The sequence below is a fragment of the Hemitrygon akajei genome, chromosome 7 (assembly GCF_048418815.1).
Source record: "Hemitrygon akajei chromosome 7, sHemAka1.3, whole genome shotgun sequence".
NCBI classification, from domain to species: domain Eukaryota; kingdom Metazoa; phylum Chordata; class Chondrichthyes; order Myliobatiformes; family Dasyatidae; genus Hemitrygon; species Hemitrygon akajei.
In genome coordinates, this window is record NC_133130.1 from 84,998,313 (window position 1) to 85,024,268 (window position 25,956).

Sequence of the window (25,956 nt, forward strand, 5' to 3'; positions counted from 1 at the left end):
TACATTCACAGGGTTCTTTATTAACTAAAACCGAACTGAACACATATATACAGATCAATACGTGCCCAATCGCGCACGCTCAGTAACGTGTTACTACAACATAAAATAGTCCCATATTATACAGTAGGCTACATGGTACAGGGATTGTTACGTCCATTGGGGCAGCTCACTTGCCTTTGGATCCTACCTGACAAGCAGCTCTCATCCGTGGCTCCAAATAGCTGTTTGTATGTGACAGCGGTCACACCCAGTAGACCTCTTTAACAGGCGGGCCAGACCAGGTGAGGGTAGCTGGATGGCCTTACACCCCAGTGAAATAGGGACTGCCTGTCCTAGCATGTGAAGTCAGCTCTGGCAGACTGGGCAGATGAGATCAGCGGGCAGGAATGCAGTTCTGCAAGTCTTCCTGGAAAGCAAAGGCACAGAGTAATTCGTGGTATCAGTACAACGAAAGAGGACCCCAGTATGTGACAACTATTCATACCACTGGAAACAGACTTCCGAGAGAGTGGAACTGTCTCAGTGCAGCAGCTTTTCTCATTAAAACTCTCCCACACAGGTTTCACTGTCATTGTTGGATACAACAAGCAACCAACATGCTCTGTGTTCTTTTGATTGACTGTAAGTGAACAAAATTAGTGCAGATAATGGACTGCCTTCACAGAATGCTTTTGCCCATTGCATCCTCCAAGCCTTCACTTTCATTGTAACATTCAAGATAATTGTTGATAACTTCAAATTTTTTGTAGTTCCTAACTTGTTGAAGTAGAGAAATCATTTCATTCTCACTCCTGGTCATTTCTGGCATCTCCAAGTCTGAATGCTTGAAACCACGGTGAGAAAAATAATTCTAAATTGTCTTACAGCTTATTTCTTACCAACTATTAGGGACAAGATTACTGCTTTGCGAACACAAATGACGCTATTTAAGAACTCTTCGCTCTCAGCACGGTGAAATGCCTAACGGCCGGCCATAAAGTTCACATGACTGACACTAGTTAGAAACTGTTTGGTAACAGTCTTCTGTCCCAATTAAGTGGCGTAGTGTCCCAATTTAAAGAAGAAAATGTTGGCTATTTTCTTGGTTAGTATTTGTTCTTTAGGAGTTGTCCCAAATAAAGTTGCTGCCCCGATTAACAGATGGCCCAATTATCCGGAATCCATAATATCAAAAATAGAACAAAATTCAATCCTCTTTTAAAGTTATTCACTAAACAGTTCACAAAATGGCGACTGCAAGGATGGTCTCACAAAATGGCCCCTTCCATTCCTGCAACCACAGAGCAAGAACAAGACTTTTGCTTTGTCAGTCTCCACCCCCTTTCCCTCATCCCTGTTCACAGATCTGTAGATTGTAGATTTTACTGACAAACAAGCATTTCTGTTGGCAATAAATGTCACAAGATATAACAGCTGAACATTCTTGTTTGTACCTAGAAACAACAATATTGTTACAAAAACTGGATTTCTGTATCTGGCAGATGGTTAAGTCATTCATTGTTCTTTACTTTGAAATCTCCCGTTGTATAAAATTGACAACATCCTGCGAGAGTCCAGGCAAAGGATGTAATTCAGTGGAATCACTTGCTAAATTGACAGAGGAACAGAAATGCATATTGTTAGAATTCCTTTGTTTGAAAATATCAGGGCCATGTGTATGAAACAAGACTAACGCCATTTGAAAACTTCGAAGGAGATATTGGCCACCCTTCTCTTGTTTCAATTGTGCAATTTTTGAGGTCAACAGATGTACAATTTTCTCTGAAAGAACATTAGATTGCAGAGGCTTCCTTTGTTCTGTCTCTTGGAAAAAATCTTCCATTGTTTGTGTGACACCAGTACATCGCTGCTTGTCCTCACTGTTTGGATGCAGCTCTGCAGCCTCAACAGATGCAATGCCTTCTTCACAATCTGGATGGTCTGAACCTGCTGACAACATTAATTAACAGCTTTAATTATCATTCTCACCTTTATAATTTAGAATCAAAGTAAGAACAAATGAATAACAAATGACATTAATATCAACAACACTTCTTCATTTTGTTTGTGACTTTAAAAGTGCTAAATTAACCTTTCATTCGCTGATATCATTTGTTGAACAAAACTGTACAAATAACTTTATAATTGGATTATGCCTGGATAGAAAAGTTATAAGTACAGCGGTCCATGTTAGATGTTATATTGAATGCCCTTTTAGTGCTCCTACACAACTTAAATAGATTGTTTAAAATGGCATTTTAAAGCATGCATTCTTATTCTCAGTTTTAAGTTAATTAATTCTGATTAATAATGATTAGCTGCTCATTATTAATATATGCTCTATCATTGGTATTGCATACATTTACTGGGATAATCATTGGAATAAAGAACAATGAGAGAGAGAGTCCCATTGAATGAAATTGACAGGTTAAATGCTGGAAGTTGTTTCATTAGGATGGAGGATGTAAACCTAAGAGGCATTGTCTGAAGGTGAGGAGTCAGCCACTTAAAACTGAAATAAAGATATGTTTTTTATTCACAAGGCTAATACTGTAGTAGTTAGAATTCTCTCTTGCACTTGGAAGCTCAGTCACTGGGCACACACAAACTAAGATAGAGAGATCTAAAGCTATTAATTGATATGGAACCGGGCAGCAAACCAAACTTGAGAACTGGGATTGGCTGTGAAGCTAAGTGTGAGAGTATGGCTTGGTTTTATTTCTTATATTCTTAAGTAACTATCAATCCAGTCACCTTGTGAACGTGGACATTAATAAATGGCTTATCATCAAGGGCACCGTAAAAACTTGGCGACTTATTGTCTGTGGAATGGTGAGTTATTCATTGGCACTGAGTCAGGAGGTCTTGTACTGTTGGACTCACAGACCTCTGGATGAAAGAAAAATACATGTATATAATCATAACTTACAGGCAGACATTAAAAATAAATCAAGGAGAATTCCAATTTCTGCTCATGTGTGCTTTCTACGCTTGTTCAAATCCAGCATTGACAAGGACCCAGTGCCTATAAAAAGTATTCGCCGCCTTGGAAGCTTTCATGGCTTTTGTTTATTTTACGGCATTGAATTACGGTGGAGTTAAATTGGCTTTTTTTGACACTGATCAACAAAAAAAGACTCTTTTGTGTCAAAGTGAAAACAGATCTCTACAATGAGATCTAAATTAAATACAAATATAAAACACAAAATAATTGATTGCCTAGTCAGTATTTAGTAGGTGCAACTATGGCAGCAATTACAGCCTTGAGTCTGTGTGGACAGGTCTCTATCAACTTTGCACATCTGGACACTGCAGTATTTCCCCATTCTTCTTTACAAAATTGCTCAAGCTCTGTCAAATTGTATGAGGATCGGGACTGATCAAGAGATCAATTCTCAATTTGATTGGGGTCAGGACTCTGACTTGGCCACTCCAGAACATAAACTTTGTTGTTCTTAAGCCATTCCTGTGCAGCTGTGGCTTTAGACTTGGGGCTATCGTCTTGCTGGAAGATAAATTGTCTCCCAAATCACAGTTCTCTTGCAGACTGCATCGGGTTTTCCTCCAGGATTTCCCTGTGTTTTGCGCATTCATTTTACCCTCTACCTTCAAGCCTTCCAGGGCCTGCTGCAGTGAAGCATCCCCACAGCTTGATGGAGCCACCACCATGTTTCACAGTAGGGATGGTGTGTTTTTGATGATGTGCAGTGTTTGGCTTACATCAAACATAACGTTTGGTCTGATGGTCAAAAGCTTAATTTCGGTGTCATCTGACCATAGAACCTTCTTCCAGCTGACTTCAGAGTCTCCCACATGCCTTCTGGCAAACTCTAGCCAAGATTTCATGTCAGTTTTTTTCAACGGTGGCTTTCTCTTTGCTACTCTCCCAAAAACTGCGACTGGTAAAGCACCCGGAGAATAGCTGTTGCATGCGCAATCTCTCCCACCTCAGCCACTGAAGCTTGAAACTCCTCCAGAGTTGTCATAGGTCTCTTGGTGACCTCCCTCACTGGTCTGCTTCTTGCATGGTCACTCACTTTTTGAGGAGGGCCTGCTCTAGGCAGATTTACAGCTGTGCCATATTCTTTCCATTTCTTGGTGATTGAATATCCAAGGGATATTCAGTATTTTGGAAATTTTCTTGTATCCATCTCTTGACCTGTGCTTTTCAATAACCTTTTCGTGGAGTTGCTTGGAGTGTTCTTTGACCTATCTCTGACATCCCCCCCCCCATATACTTTCCTCCTAAAATCTTAAACATGTGCCCCCTTGTATTAGCCATTTCTGCCCTATGAAAAAGTCTCTGGCTGTCCATTGATTCCGGCCTCTTATCACCTCTATCAAATCACCTCTTATCCTCCTTCACTCCAAAAGAGTAAAGCTCCAGCTTGCTCATCCTATCCTCACAATGTAAGCTCTCCAATCCTGGGAACATCCTGGTAAATCTTCTCGGCACCTTCTCTAAAGCTTCCACATCTCCCAATAATGAGGGGACCAGAAAGGAAGACAATATTCCAACTGGTCATTTACTTGAGGAGGTAGGGTGGGGAGTCGGGCTGTATAATCTGTGTACGGTTAATAACCTGAGACACTCTCTCTGGCTCACTCTCCATAGATTCTTTTTAACGTGCATTTGCAGTCTCTCCTTTCTCGGTTTTCAGCATTGCTAGTACTTTATTTTGGATTGAGTGGTGCATCAAGCATTTACCACTAAGGGGAATTGTTTCAGAGGACGCAAACCATTTCCATACCCAACATCCTGAAAAGTAAGCACTGCACCACAAAGGTCTCACTGATCGAATGCACGTCAGATCCAACTGCTTGTTCAATTAATTCTCCGAGGTAAACAAGAAAAAAAAAGAGATGGTAATTTTTCAGTTCCCATTCTTTATACAGTGTATTTTATCTTTGATCATGCCATAATGGATATTCAGCTGCAGCTAACCTAAGGTCACTGTGACACCAAATCATTGGAGGCTGTAATTAGATCTAAATTCTATACTCAGTCTTTTCTGCAGTGCTTCAGACTGCACTGAGCAAATTGTTCCAGTGCAAATAAACAGAGAACGAGCACAATACCTGACCGTGTACACCTCAAGTAACACTTTGGTTAGACCCTATTACAAAAATAACTGACGACGTGGAGTTCACCGCCTCAGCACGACTGAAGCATATCTCTCTGTGCACATTATTCATAGTTTGAACCTGGAAACCCTGAAGTGATGAAAAATACACAGTACATTGGGGAATAAGGGCTGCATTATAATTTCATTTTGTCAAGAGCAATGGCTTATATTTTGAGCAAAGATATCTCTGTGGCAAGGCAAATATGTCCTTTTCTCTTGATGCCATCCAAAAAAATAGAAATTGTACCTTAGAAGAAATAAACTTTATTTTGTTTGCCATTTAACCAACCTCAATTTGACAATCTTGAACACAAATTTAAGAATGAGTGATGTCTCACTCCTCATTTGTTTTACTTTCTTCACAGTAATTGACTTCTGATGCATATCAATGGAATAAACTAAATCAGCACCTTTCACATCTCTACGGTAATGAAAAGCAGAAATGGTATCATTACTCCCAATCAGCAGCAGAAGTCAAAGGTACAGGTTTTGATCTGGTAAAAGCTGGTCAAAATCTTAATGCTGTTTTGGTCCTTAATAGCTTTCTTTTCAGATTTCTATCTGTATCCTATTTCATGTTTGCCAGCCCAGCTTTGATGAGGTGGGATGGCGCTTGAGGATCAGGGCTGTAGACCTGACTCAGCACTTTTAGTGGGCTGAGCTGCCGTGGAACCTGAGCTACCTGCAGCAAGTACCGCAAGGGGCTGCAAAGAGACCACCGGCTCCGCAAAATTCTCCCAGTTTCCCGGAGAATTAATCAAACCAACAACCGTGTCCTCTTCCAGGCCAACATTCCCCATGGCTCAGTTGGCTTTGTTGCACCATGTGATTTGACAGACAGACAGACATACTTTATTGATCCCGAGGGAAATTGGGTTTCGTTACAGTCGCACCAACCAAGAATAGTGTCGAAATATAGCAATATAAACCATAAATAATTAAATAATAATAAATAAATTATGCCAAGTGGAGATAAGTCCAGGACCAGCCTATTGGCTCAGGGTGTCTGACACTCCGAGGGAGGAGTTGTAAAGTTTGATAGCCACAAGCAGCAGGAATGACTTCCTATGACGCTTAGTGTTACATCTCGGTGGAATGAGTCTCTGGCTGAATGTACTCCTGTGCCTAACCAGTACATTATGGAGTGGATGGGAGACATTGTCCAAGATGGCATGCAACTTGGACAGCATCCTCTTTTCAGACACCACCATCAGAGACCCCACCAACACCACTCTGCTGAAACAGACACCTCTATTCAAGAGACACAAAAGGCTCCAGATGGTGAGATTTGGAGCAATAAACAAACTTGTGTGGGAGCTTAGCAGGTCTAGCAACCCCAGGAGAGGGAAATGAACAGTCAACGTTGCAGGTCGACACACTGGGCCCTTTTTACACACCACTCACTGTAAATGTCCAGAATAGTGGGAAGTTCACATCTACAGATGTGCTGGGCTGTCCATACCACTTTCTGCGGAGCCCTGCGATTGAGGGAAGTACAGTTCCCACACAAGGCAGTGTTGCAGCCAGTCAGGATGCTCTCAATTGTGTCTCCATAGAAAGTCTTTAGGATTTGGGGACTCATGCCAAACTTCTTCAACCGTCTGAGGTGAAAGAGGCACTGTTGTGTATTTTTTCACCACACAGCCGGTATGTACAGACCACGTGAGGTCCTCGATGACTTGTATACTGAGGAACTTGAAGCTGTTCACCCTCTCAACCCCAGATCCATTGACGTCAATAGGGGTTAGCCTGTGCCCATTTCTCCTGCAGTCCACAAACAGCTCCTTTGTTTTTGGGGTATTGAGGGAGAGGTTGTTTTCTTGACACCACTGTGTCAGAGTGATGACTTCTCTGCAGGCTGTCTCGTTATTATTTGAGATAAGGCCAATCAATGTAGTATCATCTGCAGATTTAATTAGCAGATTGGAGCTGTGGGTGGTGACACAGTCATGGGTATACAGAGAGTAAAGGTGTACAGGCTTAGGACACAACCCTGGCGAGCACCTGTGTAATCCTATAACTCTACACATCTTTGGAACTCCCATCATCAAAGGGCAGTGGAAACAGAGTGTTTGGATAACTCTATGCCAGGGTTAGATAGATTCTTATTAAAGAAGGGGGTGAAAGGCTAGAATAAGATGAGCCAGAAACTTATTGAAAGGTGAAGCAGGTCCTGAGAGGCCGAACAGCCCACTTATGCTCTTAATTTGTATGTCTCAACACTTTATACAAGTGATGAAGGTAGAGAACTACAGTCTGGAAGGAGTTACAATTTACCAGGGGATGGTGATTGTAGAATGCTGTGACCCATGGAGTCAGGGGAATTTCAGGCATAGAGTGCTCATAAAGTACAGGTCCAGTCATTTGTGGTGGTTGATGACAATCAAGTGAGGTTGGCCTGTGATTCAGATTTATTTATCACATGTATATCGAAACATACATTGAAACGCGTCGTTAGTGTTAACAAGTAACACAACCTAGCGATGTGCTGGGGCAGCCTGCAAGTGTTGCCACAGATTCTGGTGGCAAAGTAGAATGCGTGCAATGTTTGGCCGAACAATGCCAACAAACAACAAAACAACAACAGCAAAACAAGCCCCTTTCCTCACAGACAGGCCTCCAACTTCCAGTCACCAGGCTTCAGCCATTGGGCTTTGACTTTGGGTCTCCTGCTCAACCTTTGGGCTTCAGTCTTTGGCATTAACACCCGGACTAGCCAAAGATGGAACGTCAAATTTCAGGTGACCTCCAGCATTGAACTCCAGGCCTGCTAACCAATGTGCCTCATGATCGTATGGCCTTTGAACACAGAGCAGAGGCCTGGACTGTGGATATCCTTTGTCACCCATCCACTTCGAACATGGAGCAGAGGCCTGACTTCTAACTTCCCCACAGCACTGTCCCTAAACCCTAACCTGATCTCTAGCTCCCCTCTCTGTTCCCAAAACCATCCCTACGAACTTAAAAAAACACCAGAAGTCTGAGCCACAATCTCAATGGGAAGACATGGAATGCAGGATTATGCAGAAAGAAAGGAAGTGCATCCAACCGGCTACTGATTCAGAAAGTCTGCATAAACCAGTGGACTAAACGGTGTCCTGTGCTGTAAGACCAGTAACCTCTGACAAATCCTAGCTAGCAGCGTGAAGCAGAGAGTGACTGTGCAATTGTGTGAAACATGTAGGCATTTCGCACAGACCTTTGCTGAATGCTCCCAGGTTAACACAACAAGAACAGTCACTTTTTCAAATATTACGAGGGGTGCCTGAATTATTTTAACAGAGGACTCCAATCAATGCAAGAGAGCTTATTTCGGAATCGATGAATGAAAAATATTGTGGCTTCACAATGCTTTGCTTAAGGGAAGAGAAGAAATGTTCACCTCAGTCAGGTATATATTTTTTATTAACAAAATATACTTTATTCAGGTATTTGGGAATGTTCCAGATAGTGTTGAGGAAGGGGAATATGTGGTACCATTTGGAACACTGTCACACCAGAATAATCAAGTTCCAAGTAATTTGTGATGCGATTACAACAAAAACAGGGAGCAAAGTTAACACGAGGAAATCTGTAGATGCTGGAAATTCAAGCAACACACACAAAATGCTGATGGAATGCAGCCGGCTAGGCAGCATCTATAGGAAGAAGTACAGTCGATGTTTCAGGCCGAGACCTTTCTTCAGGATTCACCTACCACCCCACCAGCCTCTGGATCCAGCACATTATCCTCCACAACTTCCGCCACCTTCAACAGGACCCCACCACTAAGCACATCTTTCCCTCTCTACCCCCTCGGCTTTCCGCAGGGATCGTTCCCTCCGCGACTCCCTGGTCCACACGTCCCTCCCCACAGATCTCCCACCTGGCACTTATCCCTGCAAGTGTAAGTGCTACACCTGTCCCTATACCTCCTCTGTTACCACCATTCAGGGCACCAAACAGTCCTTCCAGGTGAGGCAACACTTCACTTGTGAGTCTGTTGGGGTAATTTATTGTATCCGATGCTCCTGGTGCAGCCTCCTCTACATTGGCAAGACCCGACGCAGATTGGGGGACCCCTTCGTTGAGCACCTCCGCTCCGTCTGCCACAACAGACAGGATCTCCCGGTTGCCACCCACTTCAACTCTGCTTCACATTCCCATTCGGATATGTCCATACATGGCCTCCTCTACTGCCATGATGAGGCCAAACTCAGGTTGGAGGAGCAACACTTCATATACCGACTGGGTAGTCTCCAGCCCCTTGGCATGAACATTGAATTCTCCAACTTCCGGTAATTCCCTCCCCCTCCTTTCCCTCATTCCAGTTTCACTCCGCCTCCTCCTCCAGCTGCCTATCACCTCTCTCATTATTCCACCTTCTTCTACTACCCATAGTGTTGTCCCCTTACATTCCTTCTTCACCTTTCCTGACTATCCCCTCCCTGCTTCCCCTCCCCCACCCCTTGATCTTTCCTCTGATTGGTTTTTCACCTGGCACCTTCCACCCTCCCCCCACCTTCTTTATGGGGCCCCTGCCCCCTCCCTCTTCAGTCCTGATGAAGGGTCTCGGCCCGAAACGTTGACTGCTCGTTTCCACGGATGCTGCCCGACCTGCTGAGTTCCTCCAGCATGTTGTATGTGTTGCTGTACCCTGACAAATTGGATTTGTAAAATTTGGTAAAAATCTTTAGGAAAATTAATGGAGATGTCAGTGATAGAGATAAAATTCCATCTCAAATTTGCTGTTGCCTTATTCTAGGCATTTTGTTATTAGCCTCCCTTGAGCTTGCTGTGCCGCTGCATTCAGGCAGGAGCTCTGGTATCTGATGTCAAGTTTTCACTGTTAACATCCATGCACATTTATTGTGTGTAGCTTTTCATTGAGTCTGTTGTATTTCTTTGTTCTACTGTGAATGCCTGAAAAAAAAAAGAATCTCAGGGTAGTATGTGGTGATATGTACGTACTTTGATAATAAATTTACTTTGAACTTTGATGTCATCAATGGATTATCTGAGGCTCTTTGTAACTTTAATATCTAATTCAGATCCATGTGATTGAAGAAGAATTATTCCTCACGTTACTTCAGAATCCATAATGCAACTATTAGCAACACACACAGAAAGCTGGTGGAATGCAGCAGGCCAGGCAGCATCTACAGGAAGAAGTACAGTCGATGTTTCGGGCCGAGACCAACTACTAGCATGAGTTTTAAAACACCTCTAAGGATCACGTTTTTACGAAGTTGATCCAACAATATTGCTAGGCACAGAGCAAGCCATGGCACTGGTCCACCAGTCTGCAGCTCTGAATGTAAACATCCACACGACAAAACCTCAAAGAATCACACAATTAAACAATGCTCTTCTGACATACTGTCATCATTTAACCGTGATGCATTCACTTCCTCTCAACCCACCAACTCATGCTTGAGTGTTGATGACAGTTACACACTCACTAACAATCTAAAACTTCTCAACTGCAAATCCAGTCAGGCAGGCTAAAAATTCTCAACCCAGAGTGGTTTAAAATTGTTTCACTTATTCCCAGAGAAGACAAAAGCATGCCACAGGATTGACAACATTGTTTCATAAAGCAGAATGGAGCTGGTGAGAGAAATGAAATGACATAATTAATTAGTAAATTTACTTATAAGGGTTATGTAAGGTATATTATCTGAATAAATATAAAGTCTCCTTCACCTATTCATATGCACTTCTCATCACAGTTCCATCAAGGAAGTATGTATAGAAAGGTGCCGGAAAAGGGCCAATGACGGATCCCACCCATCCTGCTCACAGACTGTTTGTTCCACTCCTATCAGGGAGGAGGCTACAGATGACCAACAGACTCAAAACAGTTATTTTCCCAAAGCAGTAAGGCTGATCAACACCTCCACCCACTAACTCCACCACAACTTTATTATTTCACCTTATCAGTCACCTTATAAAATCAATCCATGTTGAGAAGCTATCTTATGTATTGATATTTATTGTGTGCTTTTCATATTATTATTAATATTGTGTTCTTTATCTTTTGTGATTATTTTAAAATCCCCACCCTTTTTCAAGCAGCAACAATGGACTTTTCTCTTGTGCTAGAGGGAAATTGCAACATTGGTTTAACAGCTGAACTGAAGGATGGCAGTTTGATGATGCAGTTCAAACCCCAATCTGCATCATGTTCCTAGAATAAGGGATGAACTCACAATCTTCTGACTCAGAGGCAACAACACAAACACTATGACAGCAAGCACTGATGGTATCTATTCAGTTAAAAAACGAGCTGGGAAAGCTGAACGAGGATGAATAAAACATCACAGACAAAATTCTCTTGCGGTCCTGCAACTGGTGAGGAATGAGTGTAAAAAATTACTCAGCCAAGTGTTAAGTCTTCTGTTCACTGGTGACATGGGGTGTTATATCATGGGAAAAGCTTGCCCTACATTCCCATTATGTTTGTTTATTGAAAGCAGACTAGGAAGAGCATCTGACCCATTTATAAAATACCTAAGATGTATGGAGAAATCAAAAATTGCAAAAGGTTCCCAACAAGTCAGGCAGCATCTGTAGAGAAAATGCCAATTCTGATAAAAGGTTAATGAGCTGAAACATTAATTCTATTTCTCACACTTTTTTTCTTGGTGTGTGACAATCAGCGTGAGAGGTCGAATGTTGGTAACACAGCACAAGGTTTAAAAACAGTATGGGTGCATATTGGCTTTTTTTCTGAGCAGGCAATCAGCACGGGGCAAATAAAAATAGACAATAGACAGTGCCATTCAGCCCTTCTAGCCAGCACCACCATTCACTGTGATCATGGCTGATCATACACAATCAGTAACCCGTTCCTGCCCTTTCCCCATATCCCTTGACCCCGCTATCTACAAGAGCTCTCGCTTAAAAGCATCCAGAGACTTTGCCTCCACTGCCTTCTGGGGCAGAGCATTCCACATATCCACCACACTCTGGTTGAAAAAGTTTTTCCGCATCTCTGTTCTAAATGCCCTACCCCTTATTCTTAAACTGTGGCCTCTAGTTCTGGACTCACCCATCAGCGGGTACATGCTTCCTGCCTCCATTGTGTCCAATCCCTTAATAATCTTGTATGTTTCAATCAGATCCCCTCTCATCCTTCTAAATTCCAGTGTATACAAGCCCAGTCACTCCAATCTTTCAACATATGACAGTCCCGCCATTCTGGGAATTAACCTTGTGAACCTACGCTGCACTCCCTCAATAGCAAGAATGTCCTTCCTCAAATTTGGAGACCAAAACTGCACACAATACTCCAGGTGGGGTCTCACCAGGGCCCTGTACAGCTGCAGAAGGACCTCTTTACACTTATACTCAATTCCTCTTGTTATAAAGGCCAGCATGCCATTAGCTTTCTTCACTGCCTGCTGTACCTGCAAGCTTGCTTTCATTGACTGATATACAAGAACACCTAGATCTCGTTGTACTTCCCCTTTTCCCAACTTGACTCCATTTAGATAGTAATCTGCCTTCCTGTTCTTGCCACCAAAGTGGATAGCCTCACATTTATCCACATTAAACTGCATCTGCCATACATTTGTCCACTCACCTAGCCTGTCCAAGTCACTCTGCATTCTCATAACATCCTCCTGACATTTCACACTGCCTCCCATCTTTGTGTCATCAGCAAATTTGCTAATGTTACATTTAATCCCTTCATCAAAATCATTAATGTATATTGTAAACAGCTGCAGTCCCAGCACCGAACCTTGCAGTACCCCACTGAAAAAACCTTGCCATTCCGAAAGGGACCCGTTAATCACTACTTTTTGTTTCCTGTCAGCCAGCCAATTTTCAATCCATGTCAGTACCCTGCCCCTAATACCATGTGCCCTAATTTTGCCCACTAATCTCCTATGTGGGACTTTATCAAAAGCTTTCTGGAAGTCCAGGTACACTACATCCACTGGCTCTCCCTTGTCCATTTTCATAGTTACATCCTCAAAAAACTCCAGAAGATTAGTCAAGCATGAGTTTCCCTTCGTAAATCCATGCTGACTCAGACTGATCCTTCTACTGCTATCCAAATGTGTGGTAATTTCCTCTTTTATAATTGACTCCAGCATCTTTCCCACTACTGACGTCAGGCTAACCGGTCTATAATTCCATGTTTTCTCTCTCCCTCCTTTCTTGAAAAGTTGGACAACATCAGCCACCCTCCGAGAGAGAGGTGTAATCAAAGTTGCTCTTGTTTGAGTGGGGCACTGCCAGAGTGGTCTGGCTTTGACTCAATGGGCTTGGACAAGCACAAGCAGAGGTTCTAAGTAATTAAGTTCTTTATTTCTGTTAATACATAGGTAGTGTGCTGAGAATGGATCTGGAGGAAGTGGTATGTAACTTGTTTGAGAAATTTGGGAGCCCTCCGGTCTCCCTGATAACTACATCTGCATGAAATGCACTGAGCTGCAGCTCCTTAGAGATCATTTTAAGTAACTGGAGCTGCAGTTTGATGACATTCTGCTCATATGGGAGAATGAGGTTGTAATAGATAGGAGCTGATAGGAGATAGTCACCCCTAAGTTGCAGGAGGAAGGTCCCTGAGAGGAAAAGGGAATAGACTGTCGGTGCAGAGTACCCCTGTGGCTGTTCCCCACATTAATAAGTATACTGCTTTGGATACCGCTGGGTAGGGGGGGTGGGAAGACCTCCCAGGAGGAAGCCACAGCAACCAGGTCTGAGTGTATCTCTGTGGCTCTGCTGGTAAAAAAATTAAATCAAATCCTTAGAAAGTGTTGACAAAGGATTGGAAGATATAGAACCCTTAAGCCTAGGGTTAAACTACAAGTCTAAAAAGACCCTTATGGGAGATATCAACAGGCCTCCAAACAGTAGCTAGGATTTGGGTTACAAATTACAATGGAAAATTTAAAAAAGCACATAAAAAGGGCAATGTTGCACTAATCATAGGGGATTTCAAAACGTACGGAGATTGGGAAAATTAGGTTGGTGCTGGATCCTGAGAGAGGTAATTTGTAGAATGGGTATGAAATGGCTTTTCAGAGCAGCCTGTGGTTGAGCCCTCTAGGGAAATGGCAATTCGGGATTCGGTGTTGTGTAATGACCCAGATTTGATGAGAAAGCTTAAAGTAAAGAACCCCTTAGGAGTCAGTGATCATAAAATTCACTCTGTAGTTTGAGAAAGAGAAGCTAAAATCAGATGTATCAGTATTATCATGCAGTAAAGGGAATTAGAAAGGCATGAGAGAGGATCTGCCCAAAGTTGATTGGAAGAGCACACTAGCAGGGATGATGGCAGAACAGCAGTGGCTGGTGTTTCTGGTGGAAATTTGGAAGGCAGAGGAAAAATGTATTGCAAAGATAAAAAATGCATTTTCTGAAGGTATTATTTGATAAGTTGTCACACATGAGGTTGCTTAACAAAATATGAGCCCATGGTAATACAGGAAAGGTACCAGAATGGATAAAAGATTGGCTGACTGGCAGGAAGCAAAGAGTGCGAATAAAGGGTGTCTTTATTGGTTGGCTGCTGGTGACTAGTGATGTACCACAGGGGGCGGTTTTAGGACTGCTTCTTTTCACATTGTACGTCAATGATTTGGATGACAGAGTTGATAGCTTTGTAGCCAAATTTGCAGATGAAACGAGGATAGGTGGAAGGGTGGATAGAGTTGAGGAAGCAAGGTGTCTGCAGAAGGACTTAGATAGGTTAGGGGAATGGACAAAAAAGTGGCAGATGGACTTCCGGTAAGATGGCGATTGCTTAGCTGCTCCGAACTTTTGTTCCGTTATTGTCGCTATCTTTGCACTAAATGTCTCCATTTTTTAAACCTTAGTTAGGAACTTTTTTGGTTTCTTTTACTTGCCTGTGAGCACATCTACCTTACAATGTCTAGCAAGAGTTCTAAATCCGGGAGAAAGGAAGTTCCGGCTCTCTCGGCTGAGACTCTCGCTGCGCTCGGACAGCTCCGAGACAAAATTTTAAAGGAATTTAGAACCGTTTTCAAACAGCTGGAAGCCAAACTGGATCGGATCAATGATAGAGTGGACGAACATGCTGAACGCTTATCTCGCATCGATTCGACTTCTGAAGATTTAGAAAGTCGTGTTCGATACTTGGAGACTCTCTGTTCCAGCCTAGAGGAAAAATGTAACTTTTCTTCTACTTTCCAAAGTACTTTCCAGAGGTACTTTTACTTTCCAAAATACAATCATTCACTTTGTGGAAGATTTTGCACCCCAGACCTTAAAGATGCGCGCTGAGTTTAAAGGCGAAATGAAAGTACTTTATGATCATGGTTTTAAACCCTCCCTTCGCACTCCTGCCGATTTACGAATCAAGCTTAATACTGGAAAATATAAGTGGCTTAAGTCAGTGAAGGAGGCTAAGGCATTTGTTGCGAGTCTTCCGGCTATCCAGTCATCTTCGGAACCCGATCGGACCTCCTAAAATGGTGGATAAGTACTTCTCGTAGTAAAATTACTTTTTCTGGACTCAGACTTTACTTAAATCACTCAGACATTATTCATTGAAACTCTAAGGGCTGTTGACAATCTCTCCCTGGATTTGGTGTGTCTTTTTTAAATAGACATTCTGTGCTTAATGTTTCCCTATGGACATTTAAATAGTACTTGTGTAATCTATTTTATTCTTGTATAACTTTATAGAGTTCTACAACTGACTCTAACTTGTTTTGGAGGTTTGAAGCCTTTATTGAAGGCCTCCCTGTTTGTTGGTTCACAGTTTAATTGCCGATTTATTTTTTTCTTTTTATTTATTTATTTTTCTTTTTTTTCACCCTTTTTTTAATCTCTGATTTTTTTCTCCTCTCTGTAAATGGTTGATAAGTACTCTTCTTGAATTTATAATTTTCCCCTTCCTCCCTTTCTCCCCCCCCCCCCTTTCTCTTACTTTATTCTTCCATAATTTGGTTAGTTTTGGTTTTCTTCCGATTTTCTCTGTATTAAGTTTTATATTTCTGCAGAAGATGTTCCAATTTGTAGTTATGTTTTCTAGTGCATAAACTAGTCACTATTTGCTATAGTATTTATACAGAACTGCTGTTAATGACACAGATCTGGAAGTTATATTTGGGTTAATTCTTTTGGTAGAGCTAGCTGCTTTTTTTGGTAGCCGTCTAGTTTTGGGTTGTGTGGGTGGGGTGGATTTTCCAGTTCCAACATCACTCATTGTATTTATTGTTTTTCTTTATTGCTCAGGACATGTTTATGTTTTGATTTTACGAATCTATGTTTACATCTCTGCTCCCAGACTGCTACTGTATAGCTTGACTTTTTATATGCCTGCTGCCTTTTATGCATTAGTAATTGATAATGGCTAGTGCACTTAAATTCGTGAGCTGGAATGTAAAGGGATTGAATCACCCTGTTAAAAGGAGGAAGGTATTCTCACATATTAAACAACTCAAAGCTGACATTGCTTTCCTTCAAGAAACTCATATTCGTTGTTTTGATAAATCCCGGCTTCTGTCAAAGTGGGTGGGTCAGCATTTTCACTCATCCTTTGCCGCTAAAGCTAGGGGAGTCTCCATTCTTATTAACTCAAATATTCCTTTTGAACTCCATAATAAAATATCTGATACAAATGGCCGTTTTATTATTGTTTCTGGTAAACTATATAACACTAAAGTTGCACTAGCAAACCTGTATGCCCCCAACTTTGATGATGTTAACTTCTTTGAACGTTTTTTTTCCCTCACTACCAGACTTAAACTCATACTCTCTTAATCTGGGTGGTGACTTCAACTGTTGGTTAGATCCTAATCTGGATCGATCGTCCTCTGTTACCAGATCACCTACTAAATCTGCCTTAGCTATCCAATTGTTTCTCTCTAATTTTGGTATCTCTGATATATGGCGTTTCCTTCATCCTACTGAGAGGGATTATTCTTTTTTTTCACATGTTCACCATACCTTCACTAGAATTGACTATTTCTTACTCGACAACCAACTTATTCCATTTGCCTACTCTTGTGACTATCAGATTATACTGATTTCTGACCATGCCCCAATTACTCTCTCTCTGAACTTTCCTGGTCTCCCTCAGAGGAATAAACACTGGCGGTTTGATTCAACTTTATTATCGGATGATGATTTTCTAAAATTTATTAAGGATCAGATAACCTTTTATTTTAACACTAATACATCACCTGAAATGTCATCCCAGATTGTCTGGGATGCCATGAAAGCATACCTGAGGGGTCAAATAATCTCTTACACAGCAAATCTCAACAGAAGATCCTGTGCAGATCGATTAGACCTCATTAACCAGATTAAAGAATTGGATCAACTATATGTTCAAACTAAGAACCCTGAACTATACAAGAAGCGTGTTGAACTCCAAACTAAATTTAATCCTCTGTCTACTCAACCTGTCGAACGCCAACTTCTCGAAAGCAAGAGTCGCTTTTACATTCATGGGGATAAGTCTGGTAAATTTCTAGCCAATCAGCTGAGGCGTTCCAAAGCCAAACAACATATTACAAAGATCCGGAAGGAGAACGGAGACTTTACATCGGATCATTTAGAAATTAATGATGCATTTAAATTTTTTTATTCTCGGCTTTATTCCTTTGAATCTTTGAATGACAATATCTCTGTTGATCAATTTTTAAAGAATCTGAATATTCCCTCACTTTCATCTGATTTTAAAGCCAAACTTAATGCGCCTATATCATCAGAAGAAATATCTTTTGCAATCTCAGGGAAATCTCCTGGACCTGATGGGTTCCCTGTAGAATTTTATAAATCATTCTCTTCACTTCTCTCTCCTCAGTTACTTTCAGTATTATCTGACTCGTTTAATTATGGCAAACTGCCACCCTCTTTCAATGAGGCATCTATTATTCTTCTATTAAAAAAGGGCAAAGACCCAACAGAGTGTTCCTCGTATAGGCCGATTTCTTTGCTCAATGTTGATGTAAAGATCTTAGCTAAAGTTTTGGCTCATAGATTAGAAACCGTCATTCCCTCCATTATCTCTGATGACCAATCAGGTTTTATCAAAAACCGTCTCCCTTTTTTTAACATTCGGCGTTTATTTAATATCTCATATTCACCTCCAACTGGGATTCCTGAATGTGTTATTTCCCTCGATGCGGAGAAAGCATTTGATCGTATAGAGTGGAACTACCTTTTTGCAGTCTTAGAAAAATTTGGCCTCGGTCAAAGTTTCATCTCTTGGATCAAATTGCTGTACCTGTGTCCTACTGCTTCTGTTTTAACTAATTTTCAGAAATCCCAGGTATTTAATCTCAAACGTGGCACCCGTCAGGGATGCCCCTTAAGTCCCTTTCTCTTTGATTTGGCTATAGAACCTTTGGTGATAGCATTTCGAAATTGTCCTGAATTGACCGGGATTTGGAGAGGGGATGTTGAGCATAAAGTTTCTCTTTATGCTGATGACTTATTACTCTTTCTCTCAAATCTGTCTACATCCTTACCTCTAATGTTTTCACTTCTTGACCAGTTTAGCCAGATCTCTGGCTATAAACTTAATTTACATAAGAGTGAACTTTTCCCAATTAATAAAGAAGCACAAGAACTAACATTTCGTGATCTCCCTTTTAAAGTAGTCCATAATCAATTTACTTATCTTGGAATTACAGTCACAAGGAAGTTTAAAGATCTCTTTCGTGAAAACTTTGCCAATCTTTCATATACCGTAGATGTCGGATTATAAGCCGCTACTTTTTTCCCACATTTTGAACAGCTTTGAACACTGTGGTCTTTACTACGGTGCGGCTAATGCATGATTTTTTTTCATGCCGCCAAAAACATTTTGCCTCGTAACAGCAGACCAATAAAATTGATGAGTAGTTCACAGAGGTCCAATGAAATTGTACGATAAATCAAGCGCACTTTCACAATTAAATTATTGTAAATCAGTCATTTGTACTCACCCTCATCAACATGGAAAACACTCGAAGAAAAGCATTGTGCTGCCTTTATGGCAGTTATTTAGTTTATAATATTTTCGCTTAGTAATTCATTTGTTAGTATTTTCTAGTTAAAGTTAGAAGTGTTTTAAGTACCCGGTATATTTGTTTTCTGTACTACATCCCGGGATGCTATGACATCACATCCGGTTTTGCCGTGTCTTGTGGGAAATACCGGTTTGCGATAAACGAGAAGGTGGGGGGCGAGCGGCATTAGACCCGCGCGAGAACGCTGCTTTTAAGTTAAAGGCGATCAATAACTTTTCCTGGTAGGCTGCAGTATATATATTTTTTACCAGTCGTTAGGAGATATTGGAATGTTGTTCGTGCACTGTTCAGTAAAAAAGTATACGCAACATAATTTGTGTGTTACCGATACGTATGTATATTTAAAAGTAGCCGCGTTACAGGCACGGTTCGAAAAAAAGCATTTGCAATATGTATTTGTTTATGTTACCATATGGATTTAATTAAAAGTTAAAAAATCCTCACTTGTAATATCTTTCTGTGTAAATATCTCATATTACAACGTGGGACACCTGCGGCCTAAAATCCGGTGCGGCTTGTACAAGTACAAAATTGATTTTCTTTCTAAAATTAGAGCCAGTGGCTTTTAATCAGGTGCGCTCTGTAGTGCGAAATCTACGGTACTATAAAACAGAGTCTGGCACAATGGTCACCTCTATCTATGTCTTTGGTAGGTCATATTAATGTTGTTAAAATGTATGTTCTCCCCAAATTTTTATACTTATTTCAATCTATCCCAATTTTTATTCCTAAATCTTTTTTTGATTCCTTAGACTCTATTATTTTGTCATATCTGTGGAAGAATAAGCGCTCTAGAATTAATAAAATCCATCTCCAAAAATCTAAAAAAGAGGGTGGCATGGCTTTACCTAACTTTCGTTTATATTATTGGGCAGCTAATATACATTGTGCTACCTTTTGGTCTTTCTTCCATGGCCAACCCGAGTGCCCTAATTGGGTGGCAATGGAGTTGAGCTCCACTAAAGAATTATCTATCTTTGCACTTCTTGGCTCTGCACTCCCTAGTAGTCTGTCCAGATTAATAGCTAATCCTCTTGTTAGACACACTTTGCGTATATGGGCTCAGTTTAGGAAATGCTATAGTTTCCATGGTTTTTCCGTTTCCAGCCCTGTCGTACATAATCACCTTTTTTTACCTACTACGTACGATTCAGCATTCCATGTTTGGTATAGGAAGGGCATTAGACATTTTGAAGATCTTTTCATTGATAATCGCTTCGCTTCCTTTCAGCAGCTCTCTGTAAAGTTCAATCTGCCCAATGCTCATTTTTTTAGATATCTCCAAATTAGACACTTTATTGCTCCTTTAATTCCTAACTTTCCTGAAATGCCTGCGAAAAATGCTATGGACTTATTTCTTTCCATTAATCCACTAGGTAAAGGTTTAATATCAATTATTCGAGATAAATTAGCAGCCTTACGACGGGCCCCTGGGGATAAAATTAAAATGGCCTGGGAGCAGGATTTAAATACCTCCTTATCTGATGAGAGCAGGGACTCAATTCTCAAATCGGTTAACTCAACCTCTCTTTGTGCGCGCCATTCCCTTTTACAGTTTAAGATTGTTCATAGAGCCCATATGTCTAAATCTAAATTATCTTGATTCTACCCTAACATTAGTCCGCTCTGTGATAAATGCAAGAGGGGTGTGGCCTCTCTCATTCATATGTACTGGTTCTGTCCTAGCTTGGAGAAATTTTGGAAAGATGTCTTCACTACGTTATTGTATATTCTGAATCTGCACCTAGAACCAAACCCCTTAATTGCTTTGTTCGGTTTCTGGGGCGAGACAGATTTACGTCTGAGTCCGACCAAATGCCGAATATTATCCTTTGCCTCTCTCCTGGCTAGACGCTTGATCCTCCTTAGATGGAGAGATGTTGCCCCGCCCACCCATGCTCAATGGCTTAACGACATTATGGCCTGCTTGGACCTCGAAAAAATTCATTACTCAGTTCTTAATTCGGATCTAAAGTTCCATAAGGTCTGGGGACCTTTTATCGAGTACTTTCATAACCTTCCTCTTGACTAGGGGTTTTTTTTCTTTTCGGTCCCTTGCTTTCAGCTCCCATTTTTTTTTCTGGTAGTAGGCATTATTATCCTCTGTTGCTAAGTGTATTCACAGTCTGGGAGTTTGATTGTCCTGATTTATATTCTCTATATTGTGTTGTGGTTGGTCTGGAGTTTTTTTTTGTGTTGTGGGGCTTGGGGAGGATACTAAGTTTACTTGTCTTTAATTTAGGTGCTTTTTTGTTAAATTCTCTTCCTTTGTAGCATATTGTCATTGTATGCTTAATTTTGCACTGTATCAATGTTCCTTACCGTGATTTGGGGTTTTTTAATTTGTAAAATGTATAGAAAAAACTAATAAAAAAATAATTTTTTAAAAAAGTGGCAGATGGAATATAATGTAGGGAAATGCATGGTCGTGCACTATGGCTTAAGGAATAAAGGCATGAGCTATTTTGTAAATGGGAAGTAAGTTAAAAAATCAGGTTGTGTCAATGGTAAGGAAGGCAAATGCAATGTTAGCATTCACTTCGAGAGGACTAGAGCAAGATGTAATGTTGAGGCTTTATAAGGCATTGTTCAGTCTGCACTTGGAATACTATGAGCAGTTTTGGGCCCCTTATCTAAGAAAGGATGTGCTGTTCATGAGAACAATCCTAGGAATGAAAAGATTAATGTATGAGTGCTTGGCTCTGGGCCTGGACTCATTGGAGTTTAGAAGAATGAGAGGTGATCTCATCGAAACCTATCAAATATTGAAAGGGTTGGATAGAGTGGACATGGAGAAGATGTTTCCTATAGTGGGTGAGTCTAGGACCAGAGGGCATAGCCTTAGACTTGAGGGATATCCATTTTGAAAAGAAATGAAGAAAAATTTTAGGAAGAGGATGATGACTCTGTGGAATTCTTTGCCACAGATGGCTATGCAAGGCACGTCATTGGGTATATTTAAGGTGGAGGTTGATAGGTTCTTGATTAATCAGGATATTAAAAGCTATGGGACGAAGCCAATAGAATGGAATTGAGAGGGATATTAAATCAATCACGATGGAATGGCAGAGCAGACTCGATGGGCCGAATTCTGCTCCTAAGCCTTCTGGTCTAATGGTCTTATAGGTGCTGCCTGAACTGCTAATTATCACCAGATTTCAGCATTTGCAATCTTTTTCTACTTTTCATTTGCTGTTTAAATGTTGGCTTGAGTGCCAGTGATGAAGTTTGGATGTAAATGCAGTTTTAAATAGGTAGCAACCAGGTGAAGACAGGTGGCAGTAGTGATTCTCAGTCGGGGCCAAATTTAATAAACTTCTTTTGGTTCACTTTGGATACTGCAGGCTTTCCCACAACCCTTCCCCACCACTGATCAATGACCTGCCAACAATATCCAGCCCGCATAATCATTACAGAATTGGCAGGGCTCTAGAAAAACAAATTTTGACTTCTACCCACTAATAATTCATCCCTATCAGTATCACGAGGGAATGAGAACTCAGAAATGTCAACAAATCCCTGGGAGTTAATGTTCAGAGACTGTAGAGACATGAGAAACGGAATCAGTCCTTTGGTCTACTGAATCCATGCAAATTATCAATCACTCACATACACTAATTCTGTTTTACTTTTCCCATAACCAGATTCAACCATGTAACTGCAAACTAGGGGCAATTTACTGTGGCCAATTAACCTACCAGCCTCCATGTCGGTGTGTTGTGGATGGACCAGAGCACCCAGAGGAAACTCGTGTATTCTCAGGGGGAACATGCAGACTTCACACAGTCAGCAGCTGAGGTCTGCTGGAACTACACCAATGGCCCCACAATCCAGCGATGTAACAAGATATCTCGACTGAAATACAATGCGATCTCCGGTTTCTTTTTTAAGATAAGAGGTATGAGATTATGTCCAGAATATATCATCTTGAGATGTTAATTGGAGAATATATCAGGATAATGGGAAATTGTCTTGAGTTTTACTTTGGTTGTGAGATCTTTCCACAGGATATGGACATTGAGGGCAAGCACAGCATCTAGTGCCCATGCCCGGTTATACCAAGAAGGTAAGTCACCTTCTTGAATCACTCATAATGGTTTGGACAAATGCAGTGATTTTCTAGATTGTTTCAGAGGACAGCTGATAGTTAGAGACACAAGAGACTGCAAATGCTGGAATCTGGAGTAACAAACAACCTGCTGGAGCAACTCAGTTGACTGAGCCGGGTCTGGGTGGGCAGAAAGGAAATGCTGCCATTTCAGGTCAAACCCCTGCATCAGGACTGTTAAGAGTTAATCACATTGATCAAGACTCACAAGAAAAACAGATCAGATAACAGGCTGGAATCTACCTGTTATTTGCTTAGATGCTGTGCTTGAGAGGTACTGCTGACACTCATATCAGTAACTAACAAATAAGCCCCTCTGTATTTGCCATCATAAACTGTAAATCAATTCTTCATAAGTAAACTTACAACCGAAATGTTTTTCTTAGTTTCATGCCAAGTATCCCTTTCCATTGATTTTCTAGTTAAATTTTAATTTTATTAAATACTCTTGATCTGTTGTGCATGAATAAATCTGCCACGACCATTTTGAAAACATTATTCATGTTTTTTAAACTGTATTTTTGCATTAGCAGTAGGTGTGAATTTATTAATTTCAGTGGAGCAGTTGCACAGATCAATGTTGCAAGTATAATGTCTTTTGATTAAGGAAAGCAGTTATCTTTGTAAATTCCTTGGCGAGTCAGTATAATTATTTATCTTGAACAGAAATTTGCAGCACTGGAAAGAAAGATCTTTCCCAAAGGAAAATGCATTAACTATCTATCCCCTAGTGGTTCATTCATCGAGATCATGGTTGATTTGTATATTAAGCCTATCTACTCATTTTGGCACCATATCATTTTATCCTCTTCCCCCAGCATCTGATTTTAAATGATTATTGAGCTTTCATCTCCTGCCTTTAGTGGAGAGAATTCCACAGCTCTCCCACCGAATATATGAAGAAGTCTTCCCTGCAAGATAATCTAGCTCTAATTTTAAATTATACTCTATAAACTCCCCAGCAAGCAGAAAAAGAGTTTCTTCCATCCAATTTTTAATATAATAAAATGCTCCAAGCTACTTCACCGAAGATTTATTAAACAATATTTGACACAAAGCCACTTAATATTTGGGCAAAAGATGAAAGGTCAGGTAGAGAGGAAAGTTTAGAAATATAAAGAAGGGTAAAGAAGTGGAGGGATTGTGTTCCTTATCTTAGTGCTTCATCAGCTGAAGGCCTGGTTATCAATAGGTGAGAGATTAAGCTGAGAGATGTTCGAGAGGCCAGAAGCTGCCTTAGTCAGTTATCCAGTTTATGAGGTTACATAGATCAGGAGAGACAAGCCTATAAAAGAGATTTATAAAAATGAAGTAAGACTTTAAAACTGAGGCTTTGTTAAATAAGGACTGAACACAAGCCAACCGAGAAATTAGGTGAAAAAGAACTCCAGATCATGTTAAAATACAGTTGGCTGACTTTGTGTTTACAGTAGGTCAGGAGGCTAGAGCTAATAAAGGCAAGGGTGAGATAATTTGCCCAACCCTTCAAGATCCTAAACTCACAGTCAAATCAGCCAAATTATATTTTCCAAGAAGCAATCTTTATAATAGCAATCAAGCCATTCTTAATCCACAAATGTGCAAGGGCCTGAGTTTGTGCTCACAGTTCTAGATTGAGTTCCAGATCTCAGCAAAGTATTAGGATACATACTGACCAACACATGGAGATGTTGTTGGTGCTTTTCTGAGAAGTTGCGTGGATATAAAGCCCTTGTGTGGGCTTCTTCATGTTGTAGACCAAGTGTGACTCGTTCATAGGTGAATTTTTAAAACAGTGACTCGCCTCATAATTGTTTCCTTCTAAGCAGCAACTTTGGTCAATAAGAATATTTGCATGATGCAATCTTAACTTCAGTTTTTAAAGAGAGATTTCAAATTTACTGGGTGGAGAAGTTTGAGGGTGAAATCCAAAGCGAAATATATGCCAGCATGAAGTTGAGACCTACACAATTGTGCTCTTGCCAGTAACTCCTCTCTCAATGTTCTTATGGAGGCTATAAAGAGTAAGCATGAAGCATACCTTCCAAAACTAGAAAAATGGTTTTTATAAAAGGTAATCAATCTAAAACATTTACTCTGTTTCTCTTCCCACAGACGATGCCTAACCTTTTGAGTATTTATAGGTTTGTTTATATTTCAGATCTCTACATCTGCTATTTGTTTTATTTTCAAACACATAGATGAGGAACATTTGATGCTGTTGCAAGTAAGATTTTCATGTCTCATGTGGATACATGTATTTGTGCATATGACAATAAACTCAATGTTGACTTTGAAGATCACAGAAGAGTGTAGAATGCTGAAATTGGGGTCAGTAGTTGGAGCTGTCTTCCTAACAACAGGTTTCCACAGCTTTAACCTTCCCACCATTCCCAATCCACACATCACTCCACAAAATCGTCTCTACCACCCCTCTCACACCAACCCACCTCCAACTGAAGTAAAAACTGAGCGAATTCTACAGTGCTGAACAAAATACTAGTTTTGTGCTAGATGGCAGCCTGGAGAACGCAGACATAAGTCTAATCATTCTACACTCGGTACTTCTGATAATATTTAATCAGCCAAATTAAGGTACATTTCTTTTCTTCTATCTCACCACAGAGCAACTTAAAGAACAATGGCTCAAATGGAGTCAGTCTCATCCAGTTTTGAGCTCTGCAGAAATAAAGTCCAAAATGGAAAGTGTAGAAAGTCTAATTCCCAACATGCTTCTAGAGAGAAAACATAAAAATAACTTACAGTAAGCATTATAGGAATA

General features: G+C 40.7%; 1 protein-coding gene across 1 annotated transcript in view; it reads right to left on the reverse strand.

Moving 5' to 3' along the window:
• The window catches only part of LOC140730628 (shieldin complex subunit 1-like), a 101,286-nt gene continuing 75,330 nt past the window's right edge, over positions 1-25,956 (reverse strand). The window contains exon 3 of the mRNA XM_073051345.1: positions 1-1,926. Coding sequence (XP_072907446.1) covers positions 1,505-1,926 — 422 coding nt within the window. The 3' untranslated portion in view covers positions 1-1,504. The remainder of the gene's footprint in view (positions 1,927-25,956) is intronic.